Raw genomic sequence first — 17,276 nt, 5'->3', positions numbered from 1 at the left:
GTGCAGGTATCTTATTGATATCCTGTTTTCATTTCATTTGGGTATATATCCAGAAGTGGAATTGCTGGATCATATGGTAAATCTATTTTTTATTTTCTGAAGAACTTTCATATTGTTTTCCATAGTGGCTGCACCAACAGTATACAAGGGTTCCCTTTTCTCCACATCCTCGCCAACATTTGTTATCTCTTTTCTTCTTGATGATGGCCATTCTAACAGGTGTGAGGTGATAGCTCATTATAGTTTCAATCTGCATTTCCCTGACGATTAGCAATGTTGAGTATCTTTTCATGTACCTGTTGGCCATTTGGATGACTTAAACAATGTTTTATCTAAAATTATTTGGTGATAGTTTTCACCATCAAACAATAAATTCATTTCCAGGTAGATTTTTAAAGTCATTTTAAGGCTCCTATAGAGATCATGTCTCATATATGCCATGTATTCCTTTATCCTGTAAATATCCCACAGATAAAGAGTACCTAGCCTTCTATACCTGGGCGTTCTTCAGCACTCCAACACTGAGACTGGTTTTTTCATTTTTAAGCTACCATAATTGTTTGCTCACTCTGTGCCGAGCACTATGCCAAGAGCTTTAGATAGCTTATCTCATGTTCATCTAGCAGTCCTGTGAGCTAGGTATTATTATTCCTATTTTTCAGAAGAGGAAACTAAGACTGCGAAAAGTTAAGGAACTTGCCTGATGGCACAGAGCTAAAGAGTGGAAAACCCGGAATTCAAATTCAGGTCTCCCAATGCCTGCTTCCCCTCTGTGCTTTTGACTTTCCTGGGAAGCATTTCCCTTGTTCTTCAAGTTCAGTTGAGTAGCCGGCAATTTTGTTCATGACCTTCACTTTACAGTAAATATTAGACTGGTAAAGTAATCCTGCAGTGATGATGATGATGACGATAATTCTTCTTTTTCTTCTCTCTTTCTCCCTCTCACTTTAAACAAAATATTTTTATTTGAGTTCTCTAACATTGGCATATATCTATAAATTCAAATTTTTGTACAATGTTTTATAGATATCTTTACCACATTTAGTGTTTATTCTTTTTTTGCTTGGAGAATTAATCTTACTTTCTTTGTCAAACATATTGCTTTAGCTTTTTAGGTTATATAATAAAGCAGAAGTCCACAGACTCATAAAAATTTAGATGGGGAAGAGGCCCTCAGAGATCTGTTCATCCAACCCCATCATTATATGGGCAAGGGAGGCCAGCCAGTGGTTGTGGGTCCCTTGGTTGAGTCAGAGCCTCAGTTACTCCCTTAAAACTGGAGGTAATTATACTACTTCTAAAAAGTTGTCCCAAAAGTTTACAAATCAAGAAGTGATATCTAAATGGATGCTTTAAATTTTATTTAAAATAATAAAAGACTCATACCAAATGGCAGCTGGTTTTGCTCTGAACATTTTCAGGAGTATCCCTGAGACACGCTGCTACCACCAGACTGTGGCAGCTTGACAGGACTGCTCAGAGCAAGGCAGCCTCTTGAACTGGGTTCTGCCTGGGTTCTAATCAGAAGAGGGAGGCTTGATGGCAGATTGGCCTCTGGGTGTCCAAAAGACCTTTTGGTTCCTTGCTCATATTTCTGTCAGTCCTTCTCTGCCTTTCTCCAATATACAAGGGAAAATCAGGAGAAGGGGACCAGAATGTCTGGGAGGACAGATGAAAAAGCACCAGAACAGAGTAGGCTGGTGGTTTGTTTTAGTTGAGTCTGCTTTCAGTGCCACACATAGCGGCCCATCAGTGATGTGTAGACAAGTGACAGCCGTGGTACTTCAAAAAGATCAATCCTTTACTTGCATTCCAAGCTCCTATTTGGGGAGAACAAATTTCCAATAGTACTTCCTAAGAGAAGTTGGTAAATATTTGGTCATTAACTAGAGACCAATGTCTCCCTCAAATTTTAATGAATAAAAAATTTAGCCCCCCTCCTTTCTAATTCCTTGCTTATATACCACTGATTATGTTAATGTAGGCTTTAGGATGAGTTACTCTTGATTGAGCTTTCTGCCTTCTTGTTTATAACTGCATTTCTCTAAACAAAAGGCATCCATTTTGTTCTGGCATAGACACTAGGATAAGCATGGTTTCATACGTTAAATAAATTATATTTAATAATGAGGCTCTTTTTGTTTTGCACGGACTAAGACACACAATGAAGACAATCAATGAAAACCAGAAGGTCTGTTGCTACAATTAAGAACATCAAGACCAGGCAGCAACCGATAAAGGAGGTCAAGCTGCACATACATGGATGAAGCCGATTTCTTGGAAGATGCAACTTCTAAGAAACAGGAGGATTTGCCTTATGATGGGGACTTCTCCCAAATTCAGATGTACAACGATTACAATTTTACCTCAAAATATGACATCCTTGGTGTCTCAAATCAAATGAATTTAACAGAAGATGACCTTCAAGAAAAGGCCACACATAGAGAGACTTGCAGAAAGGCAGATATGGCCATGACTTTGGATAAAACAACTGAAAATGCTATCAGCAAAAAATATGATAAAGAGAATCAATGCACCATAAATCTTCATATTCCATCTAACCAAGGAGACCCTTTAAAGTCAAACATTTCTTATGTTTTACTCCATCATCTTTGCAAAGAGGAATTCTCAAAAGGTCAAGGCATTAATTGTGAAACTCTCCCAGAGATCTCTAATGCTGACAGTTTTGACGGAGCTATTATTAAAAATATTATTTTGCAGCATGTTAAGAATTCTTGGCCGACAGAACAAACCTCAGAACTCACTGACCAACTCAACTCCAAAAGCGATGGTGAAAACAGCAATAAGCCCAGTTGTTTTCCAACCACGACAGAAGAAAACACCTCTGATTTAGAGGATCCAGTCGCTGCTGGAGAAAGCAGCCATCAGGAAAATTCAAATTTTCTAACTAAAATCAAGAGTCCAGGTGATAAAGAAAAAAGTTGCCAAGGGCAAACACCCCAGAAACAGCAGGCTGAACAAGAAAGTTCAGGCAACAGGTTCAAATACGGCCAAGGTCAAGTTCATTACTGGTTCTCTGATTCCTCTAAAGTTGCTCCTAAAAATAACATAATTGACAAACCACTTACAACTGATAAACAAGCCAGCTTTTCTCCTAAATTGAGAGATAAATCAGCTATTGTGCAAGATATTTCAGAAAGCATGTCTAGATCAAACGATGTTGAAAAACAAGAGCAGAAATGGAAAACTCCTGAACCTTCACAACAGATAGAGGTAAGTGAAAGCCATCTCCAGCAAACATATAAGCAGGGTCGTGGCTCATCTATATCAGTGTGGGTCTTTGGAGGGTGCATAGAACTGAGTTGTAGGTCTGAGGTTCTGGGTTCCAGTTCTGGCCCAATACCTTGACCTCTCAGAAGCTCAGTGGGTCTTCTCCTGAGAAGAATCAGGGGCCGAACTAACAGCAACACATAATAGAATAAAATCCAAGTTCTCAAACCTGGAATTTGCGTTTCCCCGTTTTTTATGTCATCCTACGCTTCTAAACTAAACTCCCCCCTCCTACCCCAGGAGTCATCCTCAGGTACCTGGCTGGCCCTGCCCTCTCTGAGATCCTGCCTCACGTGGAACCTCCCACCTCTGCTTACCAAAGACCTGCTCATTTTCATGGCCTCTTTCAATTCCCCACTGGCCACAGGACTTTTCAGAAGCCCCCAGTCACAGTCTTTCCCATCCTTGTTTGTTTAGTATTCTGTCGGAGCATTTATCTCAGCCCGCTTTGGATCCTAACGATTTGGAAACGTCTGTTCCTTCCACTAGATCTGAAGACTCTGGAGGCAGCCACCTCGTCTTCATCTTTCCTTTGCCCAAGTTCCCCCAGAGGCCTAGCCTTCTGTTTGCACATATTATGTCCTTGGTTATGAATGCTCAATTGGACTGAATTAAGATCTTTAATAACACGCTTCAAGATTGTTATATTGGTAACTATTTAGTACAAAATGTTGCTAATGTTTAATTTATACTATTTCCCCTTTCCCCATCTTCCCATCCTTCCACCCACCTTCCCAACATGCTGAGGCTCAGGATCTCATTGATTGTTTGAGGTTCAATAGTTAGGTAAGTTCACAATAATGATCAAAGTAAACACTGTAGTTCTCTGGCACTTTGCCAGGACTGTATGATCTTTCCTTTAAGCATTCTATGAAGGGCCCCCCGACTGAACATTCTCTGCCTATTTCCATTTCCACCTCTTTATGCTTCAGCTGCCTTCTCTTTCAGCTGAACGTTCTGGTGAGTTTGAGCAGAACCCCCCCCACCCTGACACACACACACATACACACGTACCTGGAACCAGCAGCCCACCTGGCCTCGACTGGGATGCTTCTCTCAGTCATGGAGAAATCTGTACCCCTGTGACACTGGGAAGTCTCCACGTTCCTCATTGTGCTTGCAGGAGAACGCCCCTCGGTGGGCACAGTTCTCAGTGCCCTGTGGTTAGTAGGGGCAGAATGAATATCAAGTTCATCTGTCTCTGGCAATGGGATTCTGAAGTCAGGTGTCTGATTTTCTCTCGTCCTGTCAGTTCAGGTTGGAGAACTGGACTCTATAGGTTCCACAGCCACCATATAATTGAGATATTCATAATAACCACAGCCTAGTTTGACCACTACAGTAGCTCCCTGGCACTAGCGTGTTTGTGAGCTGCGTGTGTTGGGAACAATGGGAAGACCCTCAATGTGAATCACTCCAGAATTTGAACTCTTATCCAGTTAGCCTGTGGTGAGTAGAAAAGGGCTGTGTGAACAATCACTATCTTGACGCATTTTGGAACTTAACGCTTACTGTTATTATTCTCTGGAGTGTGGCTACCATGTGTCTGGGTGTTAGTGAGAACACTAGCAATAGAGCCGGTGACGAGACCAACAACGGTCCTTTGTGGAACCTATGGTCTAGCTGTAGGAGAAATATGTGAGTATTCCTCGTAATAGTATCAAACATGATAGTAGTAACAGCTAACATGAACGCTTACCATGTGCCAGATACTATGGTAACATTTAATTCTCATCACAACACTATGAGGTAGGTTCTATTACTATCCCCATTTTACTGTTGAGGAATTTGAGGTTTACAGTGATGAAGTAATTGCTCTGGGTCACCTGGCAGATAAGTGTCAGAGTGGAATTCAACCTTGGCATCAGGGCCCCAGCTCTTGCCACAACTGGGTGGCCTCCACGATGACCAGAACACATCAAGTCATCCTGAGTAATGGCGTCATGATCACTATCAACAGTCATGTTTTCTTCTCCTTTAAATGCGCAGATGGAGCCCACAGTACATATCCACCAAGAACATCTTGCAGGTACTAGCATTTTTAAAAACTTTTATTTATTTATTTATTTAATTTTTGGCTGCATTGGGCCTTCGTTGCTGTGCGTGGGCTTTCTCTAGTTGTGGTGAGTGGGGGCTGCTCTTCGCTATGATGCTTGGGCTTCTCATTGTGATAGCTTTTCTTGTTGTGGAGCATGGGCTCTAGGCGCGCAGGCTTCAGTAGTTGCAGCGTGTGGGCTCAGTAGTTGCAGCTTGCAAGCTCTAGAGTGCAGGCTCAGTAGTTGTGGCACACGGGCTTAGTTGCTCTGAGGCATGTGGGATCCTCCAGGACCAGGGATCCAACCCATGTCCCCTGCACTGGCAGGCAGTTTCTTAACCACTGCGCCACCAGGGTAGTCCCGGTACCGGCATTTTTAAACCTCTTTGATTTAGATATACATTTTGAAAAAAAATTTTTTTAAAAATAGTGATTGCCACAGACTTCTGTTTTCTGTACTTAATAAAACTGCAGTGCAGCTGAGATGAATGGTAACCAAAACTTATTCTTTATTACATAGGAATAGAATCTGACACAAGTCCCTCTAAGATGCCATTGACCTCTCAGAAAGACCCTTCCTCAAATTCTTCTTACACATTTCACATGATATCCCAAGGGAAACAGATGTGTCAGAAGTTAAAAGAACAGACTGATCAACTGAAGACTAAAGTAATACTTTTAAAGCTTATTATGAAAAATAGAAATAACCAAATTCAAACGTAAGACACTATGCCCTTAATGAAATATTGCATTTTTTCACTGCAGGTACAAGAATTTTCCAAAAGCATAGCACAGGATTCTCCCTATCATTTGAAAGACAGGAGGCTGGTAATAAATTTTATCAAGTTTTAAAAATCTTTTTAGGGAATTTGACATGGGAAAATACAAATGACTTTATAGTATCATATTTTCTCTACATTGGTGGGAATAGAAATGCTCTGGTAAGAAATGCTTTGCTGAAGATTACACTATCTTTGTGTTACAGGGACTAAAAGAGCTTAGAGCTTTCTATTTCTATATGTATTTAGCCCTTTCTCCTTCTCAGGGCATCTATTACTTATGGCTGTTTTTCCTCAGCAGTCATCCCATAATAAATATGAGACCATGGTAAGTTCAAGAGAATAATATGTCAGCTGTTGTAAAGGGCAAGCACATCCAGATTTGATGGGTCCTGAGGGATACAGGCTATAAAAATTGCCAGTGTCTGGCAACTCAATATATAAAACTTTGAAAACTTAAAATTAATCTTGAAGACATGCTTTTCAGATCAAAATCTTTGACTTTCACATCCTTGCTTTTTGTTGCATTTAATCAAATCACTAATTTATGTTGTAACCATAGCCTTGTTCATCAGTGTCAGGGTCGTGGGAAGTGGGGGTGAAGCATGGCAGTGGGGCAAAAAGCTGAGACTACTAGAACCAGGGATGTGTGAAGTTGAAGATGTAGTTTAGGCCATTGGGTCAGCAGCAGGACAGGTGGCCAGAAGTCCTGACGTAAAAGACACGAGCAAAGCTCAGGGCAGTCTGTGCTTCAGAAACCAAACAGTATAGACAAAAACTAGGAGGAGGCAAATGTTGAGACACAGTTCATTACTCTTTCACCATATTAAGTAAATAACTCATACATTCATTCGACAACATTTGTGGGGTACTTTCTATGACTCAGGCTCTGTATCAGGCATTAGGAATTTGGAGATGAAGAAACATTTCTTTTTCAAGTGACTTATGGTCTCCTAGGAACAACAGACCAGTAAATCAACAAGTAACATGCAGCTTGGGAAAGGTTACATATGATGCTAATGGCAGCACTGAAGGGGCTCACCCTTGCCAGTGAGAGGGTACTTTAGAAGGCTTCCTGGAAGGGACTTCTGAGCTGGGCATTGTAGGAAGAATATGGCAGAGTAAGGGCAAAGGTGTATTCCAGGAAAAGGAATCAGCAGGTGCAGTGGCACAGGGACAAGAAAGTGCTGAGAGTGTGAGGAACTGTGTGGCAGTGTAATTGACCAGATGGAGCTCAGGGGGAAAGGAGGAGACTGGAGAGGTAGATAAGGACTACATCATGAAAAGCCTTTACACCACGCTAAGGAGCTTAGATTAATTTCATCCTGAGGTGGAGTGATGGGGCAACACTGGAGGATTGAAAGCTGAGAAACAGCAAGCACCATGGGGGCAAGACTGTAGGGACAGAGATCGGCTAGAAAGCCATAATCCAGGTAACAAGTTATATGAAGCCCTAAACCAAGGCTGGCAGTGACGATGGAGAGGGCAGAAATCCAAGAGTTTAAGGAAGTGGCGGCAGATTGAACCAGGTAAATAAGAGAGGAGGCTTGGATGCATTCCAGATTTCTAGCTTGGGTAACCAAGGTCAGGAATAAAAGTGGAGGATCCAGTTCAGGATGGGTGTGCCAGGTAGGCAGGAGGCAAGATGTCAAGTTCAGTTTGGGACATTTTGAGGTACCCGTAATACATCCAATTGGAGAGGTCCACTAGGCAATTAGAGCAATGGATCTGAACCTCAGAGGAGTTGTTTGGGTCAGAAATGTAAATTTGGGTATAGTTTTATGTTGAAGCTGTGGGGTATAGGCGATTGCTCAGGCAAACACGCAGAGTAAGCAGTGAAGAAATCCAAGGATAGGATCATGGGAAGCAGAACCAGGGGTAGGTAAAAGAAGAGGGGTCCACAAAGGAGATCCATAAGGAGAGACTCAAATGGTCGAGGCAGACCTGGAAGGGTAGAGCTATAGAAGCCAAGAGAAAAGAGGGTTTTGAGAAAGAGGGAGTGGGCCACACCATCAAATCTTCAAGTAAGGAAGGTAAGCAGGATGTGCATTGGATTTGGCAACTGAGAGGTCATGAGGGAGCTTGGCAGCCCTGATTTCAATGAAGTGGTGGATCTACGGAAGCCAGATTGCAGGAGTTAAGGAGTGAATGATAAAGGAGATCTCCTAAAACCCAGGCTTTCAGAAACTGGGAGAACATAAAGTTTTAAAAGGCCAAGCAAAGCAGAGGAAACTGGTTCAAGGCATTAGCCTTCTTGAGGCCTCGATTCAGGAAGTTTCTTCCTATGTTAGAGGGTATGTGGGGATTCGTGTCAGGACTGAGAGAAGAGGAGAGAGGTGACTCTTTACAGTGTCAGCCTTGGTCTGAGAGTTCCGGGCCCATCTGGTTCAGTGAAGGAAGGCCAGACAGGACTGAAACTAACTTTCTCAGGGCGAGCAGCACACGGAGAAAGCATTTGGATTTTGGAGCAAACATCCTGGTTCTATGTGTTGATTGTACAAGCTTAGACATGTAGCATGTCTTCCTATCTTAGTTAAGAGAGTTAAATGAGGTACATTTATGGCAAGAAAACTATGCCCTATCTTCTTCTGAACACAGTTAAAATTCCAAGATCCCAAATTATAATTCATAATTGGCTTTCTTCACTTTTCTCTTTCCTTTGAATACCTAATTCCTTCTCATGGCTTTAACCACCATTTTCATGCTACCAATTCCTAAACTACTAGTCCTCACTTCTCATCTGGAGCTCCAAACGTTTGTGTTGATCTTCCTTTGGATCTCCCACTCTCACCAAAAATGCTACCTTGTCCAACATTGACATCTTCATTCAAACTTGTTAGCCTTTCCAAATTCCTCAGTTTCGTCAGGGGGTTCACATTCTTCCCACCTCCCACAGTAGAAACCTGAATGTTGTCTGTGATATTTATAGTATCAGTCAGGGTCCTGGCAAGAACAGGATGGCTTCCTCCAGTGGCGTTATTGAGGAGAGCTTAGTAAGGCATTATTTTACAAAAGCAGGGGCAAGGTTAAGGGAAACCAATAAGGGACAGAAAGCATCTCATGGAAGGAACAGTGGGGCAGAGGGACAGAGGAAGAGCAGATAATGGAGCATAAGGAGAGTAGCAGTAACTGTAGGGCTCGCTGACAAGTTCTGCTGCTTTTGATAGAGACACAGCCAATCCATGATGATACACACAGGAGGAAATCAGGGAAATAAAGACCCTACCTCATCCTTCTTCAGTTCCTCTCTCCTGCTGTTGTCTTCCATTGGCTGAAATCAGCCAAAGCCAGAGGCATGGGAGCCTACTGATACGGTCCATTGAAGGCGAGCCTCCTGGCTGGGGCACAGAGAAAGATGGAGGGTGGATCTGGGGTGGGGGGAAATGGAAAACATCTACCACACTTGCCATTTTTTTTTTTTAATTTTATTTATTTATTTATTTAGTTTTGGCTGTGTTGGGTCTTCGTTTCTGTGTGAGGGCTTTCTCTAGTTGTGGCAAACGGGGGCCACTCTTCATCGCGGTGCGCAGGCCTATCACTATCGCGGCCTCTCCTGTTGCGGAGCACAGGATCCAGACGCGCAGGCTCAGTAGTTGTGGCTCACGGGCCTAGTTGCTCCACGGCATGTGGGATCTTCCCAGACCAGGGCTCGAACCCGTGTCCCCTGCATTGGCAGGCAGATTCCCAACCACTGCGCCACCAGGGAAGCCCCACACTTGCCATTTTTTATACCCCTATAGCCAGTATGCTTCTAAACTTGTTTGTTTATTTTAATAATAGTAAGAACTAATAACAATGAAGATGACAGCTACCATCTATTGAGGGTGTACTATGTTCCTGGCACTAAGCATTATCTCATTTAATTTTTACAATATGAGGTGAGGGCTATTATTATCACAAATCAGAAAACTGAAACTTAGAGTTCAAGGTGACTAAAATCATACAATTAGTAGGTGACAGTCTGAACTTGAACCCTGGTGTGTTCGATTCTGTAATCCCATGATGCAGTATTCTTGCCCTTGGCAATATCTCTCCAATTCATCCTTTCCTCTCCATTTTCACAGATACTGCCTGATCCAAGCCCTCTTGAGTCCTTTAAGCCTGACTTAAGTCTCACTTCTTCCATTGAAACATAGCAAAGTATTCCATCCCACAGTCTCTTTTCCCAACTGGAAAAAATCCCTGAGACCAGGGACTGTGCCTGATACAACTTTTGTGTCTCTCACACTTTTGGCCCAGGACCAATCATGGGCAGTGCTCAGGGAATGTTTAGTGACTGGGGCTGCTGGGCTGCAGCCTCTGTGCATCGAGATAAGACCTTGACCTGTACAGTTTAAACATTCATCTGCATGAGGCTACATCTGGAAGACCCATTTGAAGCTTTTGACTAAAATTCCTGATGTTCCTTCCCCATTTCATCTCCAAGTGCCATAGATTCAATCCCAGGTCCTCTAACTTCAGTTCTTTTCTAAGATCTATGTGACTTCTGACATACTTTCTAGAGCCCCAATTTCCTCCTCTATAAAACTGGGATAATAAATCTAGTTTGCCACATTTACAACATTGATTCATGTATTAAATAAGATAATGAATGGAAAAGTGCTCTATGAGCTAAAACGTATTCTGCAAATATGTAGGATTATGAATGTCCCATTAACAAAAATTTAAACACCTTCGACTGGGTTCTAGGAGAGAAATCAGAAGTGACCATATTTTTCAGCTATGTGCTATGAGGTGTCGTAAATGCTGAGATGGCTCTTGGGTTGTCTATATTTTAGATGTCAGACTCTGAAACAAAACAATTGCCAGGAGAAGGATGATGGCTTTGTTTTGACACTACTGTGGGGTACACCCTCATTGTGTTTTGGGGAAAAACAACTACATACACAGGCTTACCTGTGGTTGATTCCAGTGACTTCACTGCTACAGGTCCTCCAGAAACTGCAGGGACACCTTGAACTGCTGGAACAGGAGTTTCTGGCCAATAAGGAGAAGCATCTGACTTTGAAACAGCAAGTCCACAAGCATGAATCCCCAGCTGTCGATGAATTTGATCCAGAAAGGTGAGGCTTAAACTGTGTAAGGTGGAAGGGTCAGAGGTAATCTCCTTCAGGTGGTATTCTGATGTGGCTGCTGGCTTCGTGCATGGAGAGCCATTGGTCTTGGGTCAGCAAAAACTGTGCCACCATTGAATAAGTGTCACCCCATGCAACAAGCAGTACAGAATTCCTGCTATGTGTAAGGTCCTGTGCAGGGCACTGACCCAGATAGAGTGCCCCAAATGAACAATGGTCTCCTGGAGGAGAGACATTGTGCCACCACCCTGCATTTTGTTGGATGTCATTATAATTGGTTCTGAGACTCAGAAGAGTACAAGAAACCCTAGAAAGGCTCATGTGTTAACCCCAGAGGACCCTCTCCTCTCCAAGCTCCTCCTGTCCTGTCCTCTCCTTCATCCCACTCCTGCCTTTATTTCCCCTGCCTGGTTCTTCTTTTCTGTCCCTCTTTTTCCTCATGCATAGACAATTCCAGAGAGACAGCAGGCAGGAATGAATCATTGTTACGTTGGTTAGTGTGGGGGTGAGGGACCCACAAATCCTGATAAAGGCGAAATGTTAAAGCTTGAAGTCAAATGATTCCTGAATTAATTCACATTAGAAACTTGGGTGCACAATCACATTGAATGAAGATTCCAGCTGGCCATTCTGATGGCACCATGCTCTTCTCTTTCCAATCTTAATAATTTTAAGATGTAGTCCAGGACTCAAGGCTAGGATTGTTTCCATATAATTTCCTGGGATGAATTTAAAGAACCCATTTAGTAGGCTTAATATTTGTAAGTTCAGCTCTTTCTATTCATAGCATTTTAACATGAATTCATTCTTGATGCCAAAATATTTTAATGGTTTATATTTTGGCACTAGTGTCCTGAGGTATTATTTCTTCAAAATGAATGAAATCTCTGTCTATTGTTATTTCAATACTGAGTAATTAGACAGCAAGGATGAGGTTTTAATATTGATTTTTTCCCCCAAAGCCTTTTTTTTCTTGGAAAAAAGGATCTCCACATGCTTTCACTATTTGTTTAAAAACTAATAGAGTAAGGATATTTATTTTCCAAGAAATCCCACTTGTTTTGGCAGTCATCTTAAAGACAGGCCTCTGTGCGCATTAAGACCAAAGTTATGCAATGCCTTATTTATAGCTTAGTTACACCCACACTGCGCCTGGCCCCAGTATAAATCAAAAGAGTTCCAACTGCAATTATATCCCATATACAGGAGAAGCTTTCAACACTGGGGCAAGGGAAGGACTCAGCCTCTCCCAAAACTCACCTCAGAACTGCCTCAGAGCAAGCAAAGTGTGCTCAGCTCTTCTTGTTCTCAAATGGGCAAAATGTGGCAAAGAGCAGAACCCAATCCAACCCTTGAGGTCTTGGTGTGTCGAAAACCTTCTAAATGATGGGTCCAAAGGCCATTGTTGATGGCTTTCTGTAAAGGAAAGAATTCTGCAAATTAATTGGCTAATTGCTTAAGTCAGCTATTGTGCTCTTATTAAAACCTTCTTATTATTGCCTTTGAAAGGTAATATTCAAAAACATTGTTTGGATTTCATGTATCTTGTTTGTCAGAATGTAGTCTGATGGTCATTTGATTCTTTCACACACTAGCATCAGAAGCCAAGGAGTCAAGAAATGGGGTTCTGCCTCCATCAATCCCTCCTCCCTGATACTATCGGCATACACTCTTGTCTTCTATTTTACAGAAAAGATCACAAATTCCCTCAAAAAATGTCTTTTCTCCACCTCCAGATCTGCATGTTTTCACCTCCTCTTTCTTCCTTCACTCACCTTCCAACCTCTCCAGCCTTGGTCCTTGAGCTTATCTCTTCCTGCTACCTTGAGGCCTTGCTCCATCATTTCACTTCCTTTAAATTTTCAATCTCTCCTTGTCATCTGATGAATTTCCTTCTGCCTGCCAGACTAGAACATATTTTCCTATATTTTATTTATCAGTCTGGTTTTCCATGTTTAGATCTTTGTCCCACCACTTGTTGAATAGGGCAGCCTTTCCCCACAGGTGAAAAGCCACTTTTATCATATAAAAAACCCCTATGTGTACATGGGATTGGGTCTATCCTCCCCATTGTTCTGTTTCTATTTCTACATTAACCACATAGTTCTAAATTACTATAGGTTAGTGTATATTTTTAAATGTTTCTTCTTTTTAAACTTTCTTTAGCTATTCTTGCACACTCTTCTTACTAATAAACTTTATAATCAGCTCACCAAATTTCTTTTTTTTTCATTGATAGAGTCACTTTTATTGAGAAATATAGTTTTAGGAACCAAATTTCTTTAATAGAATTCCATTGGAATTTTGTTTAGGATTTTGTTGAATTTACAGATCTGTTCAGGAAAAACTAAAATCTTTGCAATGAGTATTCCCATCCCATTCCCATGAAAACATCCCCAGCATGTTTTCTTCAAGTAGATTTTACATGTTTTGTCAAATTTGTTCTTAGCTATTTTATACTTTATCTGTTTTTTTTAAAGAGTCAAGATTATACACATACCTTTTAAAAAAATATTTATTTATTTGGCTGCATCGGGTCTTAGTTGCAGCACATGCGATCTTCCTTGCGGCATGCGGGATCTTTCACTGTGGTGCATGGGCTCTTTGTTGCAGTACGCGGGCTTCTCTCTAGTTGTGGCATGGGCTCCAGAGCACGCGGGCTCAGCAGTTGTGGCATGTGGGCTCTCTAGTTGTGGTGCACGGGCTCCAGAGCGTGGCAGGCTCAGTAGTTGTGGGGCACGGGCTCAGTAGTTGTGGAGCGCAGGCTTAGTTGCCCCACAGCATGTGGGATCTTAGTTCCCAGACCAGGGATCGAACCCGCGTCCCCTGCATTGGAAGGCAGATCCTTGACCACTGGACCACCAGGGAAGTCCCTCTGTGTGTTGTTAATAGATGTTTTCTCTAATCCATATACAGGAAATAAAGAAAATTGTATGTTTAACTTATACGGGGCTACCTGACACAATCTTCTTACTATTTCGTTGATTTTCAGTTGATTGTCTTAGTTTTTAGGTATGACAATCAGAAAATAATAATAGTTCCCCTCAACTTCCCTTTTCCCCTTAAATATTTATACATTATATCTTTTCTTCCCACCAGCTTTTCTATATCACATTTCTTTTTATTGCTTTATTTCATTTGCTAGGTTTTCCAAAAAAACATTGAATAATACTAGTGAAAACAATCATTCTTGTCATGTTCCTAATGGTATTGGGAATTCTTCCAAGTATAATGGCTGCTGTAGGTTCAAGTAGATAAGCTTTATCGAGAAAGTTTCCATCTTCCATTCCTAGCTTACTAGAATTAGATATTTTTTTTTTTTAAAGGAATGTAGTTTATTTATTTATTTATGGCTGTGTTGGGTCTTCGTTTCTGTGCGAGGGCTTTCTCTAGTTGCAGCAAGTGGGGGCCACTCTTCATCGCGGTGCGCGGGCCTCTCACTGTCGCGGCCTCTCCCGTTGCGGAGCACAGGCTCCAGACGCGCAGGCTCAGCAGTTGTGGCTCACGGGCCTAGTTGCTCCGCGGCATGTGGGATCTTCCCAGACCAGGGCTCGAACCCGTGTCCCCTGCATTGGCAGGCAGATTCTCAACCACTGCGCCACCAGGGAAGCCCCTAGAATTAGATATTTTTAAATTTAGGAAAAAGTTTAATCAAATGGGGTTTAGAAATCTATTTAATCTCTTTTATGAATCTAGTAAAATATATTAATATATATCCTAATGTTTATCTATAGAATCAGTTGGGAAAATTTCCCCTTTCTTTTTATGTTCCAGAAGAGTTACTTAAGGTCTTTGGTAAACTCACCCATAATCCCATTGGGATTTGGTGCTTTTGGGGGGCAAAACCATAAAACCCCTAGAACATAACATAGGAGAATATCTAGATGACCTTTGTTATGGTGATGGTTTTTGAGATAAAACATTAAAGGCACCATCCATGAAAGAAATAATTGATAAGCTAGACTTCATTAAAATCAAAAACTTCTGCTCTGCAAAAGACAATGTAAAGGGCTTCCCTGGTGGCGCAGTGGTTAAGAATCTGCCTGCCAATGCAGGGGACACAGGTTCGAGCCCTGGGCCGGGAAGATCCCACATGCCGCGGAGCAACTAAGCCCGTGCGTCACAACTACTGAGCCTGCGCTCTAGAGCCCGCGAGCCACAACTACTGAGCCCACATGCCACAACTACTGAAGCCCGTGGTGCCTAGACCCCGTGTTCCGCAACAAGAGAAGCCACCACAATGAGAAGCCCGTGCACCGCAACAAAAGAGTAGCCCCCGCTCACCACAACTAGAGAAAGCCCGCGCACAGCAACGAAGACCCAACGCAGCCAAAAATAAATAAATAAAGTAAATTAATTAAAAAAAAAAAAAAAAAAGACAATGTAAAGAGAATGAGAAGATGAAACACTTTTCATAAAGGACTGTTATCCAAAATATGCAAAGAACTCTTACAACTCAACAGTAAGAAAACAACCCAATTAAAAAATGTACTAAAGATCTTAACAGACACCTCACCAAAAGAAAATATACAGATGGCAAATAAGCATATGAAAAGATGCTCCACATCATATATCATCAGGGAAATGGCAAAATGAAACAACAATGAGATACCACTACACACTATTAGAATGCCCAAAATCTGGAATGCTAAAAACACCAAATGCTGGTGAGGATGCAGAGCAATAGGAACTCTATTGCTGGTGGGAATGCAAAATGCTACAGCCAGTTTGGAAGACAGTTTGGCAGCTTCTTTCAAAACTAAATATACTCTACCATATGATCCAGCAATCATGCTCCTTGGTATTTACACAAAGGAGATGAAAACTTGTGTCCAAAAACATGCACATGGATATTTCAAGCAGCTATATTCAGAATCATCAAAACTTGGAAGCAACCAATATGTCCTTCAGTAGATGAACTGCACTAATAAACTGTGGTCTATCCAGACAATGGAATATTATTTGTGCTAAAAAGAAATGAACTATCAAGTCATGAAAAGACATGGATGAAACTTAAATGCATATTACTAAGAAAGAAGCCAATCTGAAAAGGCTACATGTTGCATGATTCCAATTATGTGACATTCTGTAAAAGGCAAAACTGGCAAAAACAAAAAGATCACTGGTTGCTAGGGGTTAGGGTGGGGGGAGGTAGAGTACAAAGGATTTTTAGGTAGAGTATAAGGATTTTTAGGACAGTGAATGGGTAGAGTACAAAGGATTTTTAAGACAGTGAAAATACTCTGTATGATATGATAAAGGTGGACACATGTCATTATACATTTGTTCAAACCTATAGAATGTACAATACTAAGAGTAAATCTCAATGTAAACTATAGACTTTGGGTGATTATGATGTGTCAATATAGATTCATTAATTATAACAAATGTACAACTCTGGTGGGGATGTTGATAATGGGGGAGGTTATGTATGTGTGGAGGCAGGGGGTATATGGGAAATCTCTGTATCTTCCTCTCAATTTTGCTGAGAAGCTAAAACTTCTCTAAAAAAGGTATTAAAAAATTATACCACTCACATTCTCTGATCACTGGAAATTAATAATAAAAAGATAGCAAAAATCGAATAAGAAAAATTTAACACTCATCTAAATAATTCTTGTGTTAAATAGGAAATAAAAATGGATGTTAGGAATAATCTACAAGTCAATATAAATGAGAAAATAACATGAAAACCAATGTAATATAGCTAAAGCAGTACTCTGAAGAAAATTTATAGTTTTAAAATGCATTTATTAGGGGGGAAAGTTCAAAACCAAAAAACTAAGTAGTCAAACCAGGAAGGCAGAAAAAGAACAGCAAAATAAACCCCCCAAAAGGAAGAGATTCATAAAAGGAAGGAGAAATAAATGAAATTTAAAACAATTTGATCAATAAAACATTTTCTTTGAAAATATCTATAAAATAAACCACTGGAAAGTCTGACTGAAAAGCATAAATAACATAAAGAATGAGAAAGGAAAAATATCAGAATAAAAATTTTAGATCAAATAGGATTGGACAACTTCATATCAACACAGTTTAAAATCTAGATGAAATGGACAAATCTCTAGGAAAATATAAATTATTAAACTCTAC

At 41.0% G+C, this 17,276-nt stretch overlaps 1 protein-coding gene across 1 annotated transcript in view; it reads left to right on the top strand.

Annotated features, from left to right (window-relative positions):
* Positions 1-2,259: 2,259 nt before the first annotated feature.
* AKNAD1 (AKNA domain containing 1) overlaps positions 2,260-17,276 on the top strand; it is a 34,391-nt gene continuing 19,374 nt past the window's right edge. The window contains exons 1-5 of the mRNA XM_059900750.1: positions 2,260-3,234; positions 5,281-5,320; positions 5,847-5,995; positions 6,092-6,154; positions 11,035-11,168. Coding sequence (XP_059756733.1) covers positions 2,260-3,234; positions 5,281-5,320; positions 5,847-5,995; positions 6,092-6,154; positions 11,035-11,168 — 1,361 coding nt within the window. The remainder of the gene's footprint in view (positions 3,235-5,280; positions 5,321-5,846; positions 5,996-6,091; positions 6,155-11,034; positions 11,169-17,276) is intronic.

Source organism: Balaenoptera ricei, chromosome 1, assembly GCF_028023285.1.
Source record: "Balaenoptera ricei isolate mBalRic1 chromosome 1, mBalRic1.hap2, whole genome shotgun sequence".
Classification (NCBI taxonomy): Eukaryota; Metazoa; Chordata; class Mammalia; order Artiodactyla; family Balaenopteridae; genus Balaenoptera; species Balaenoptera ricei.
The sequence above is the reverse complement of the archived record's forward strand: the minus strand, read 5'-3'. Positions and strand labels throughout refer to the sequence as shown.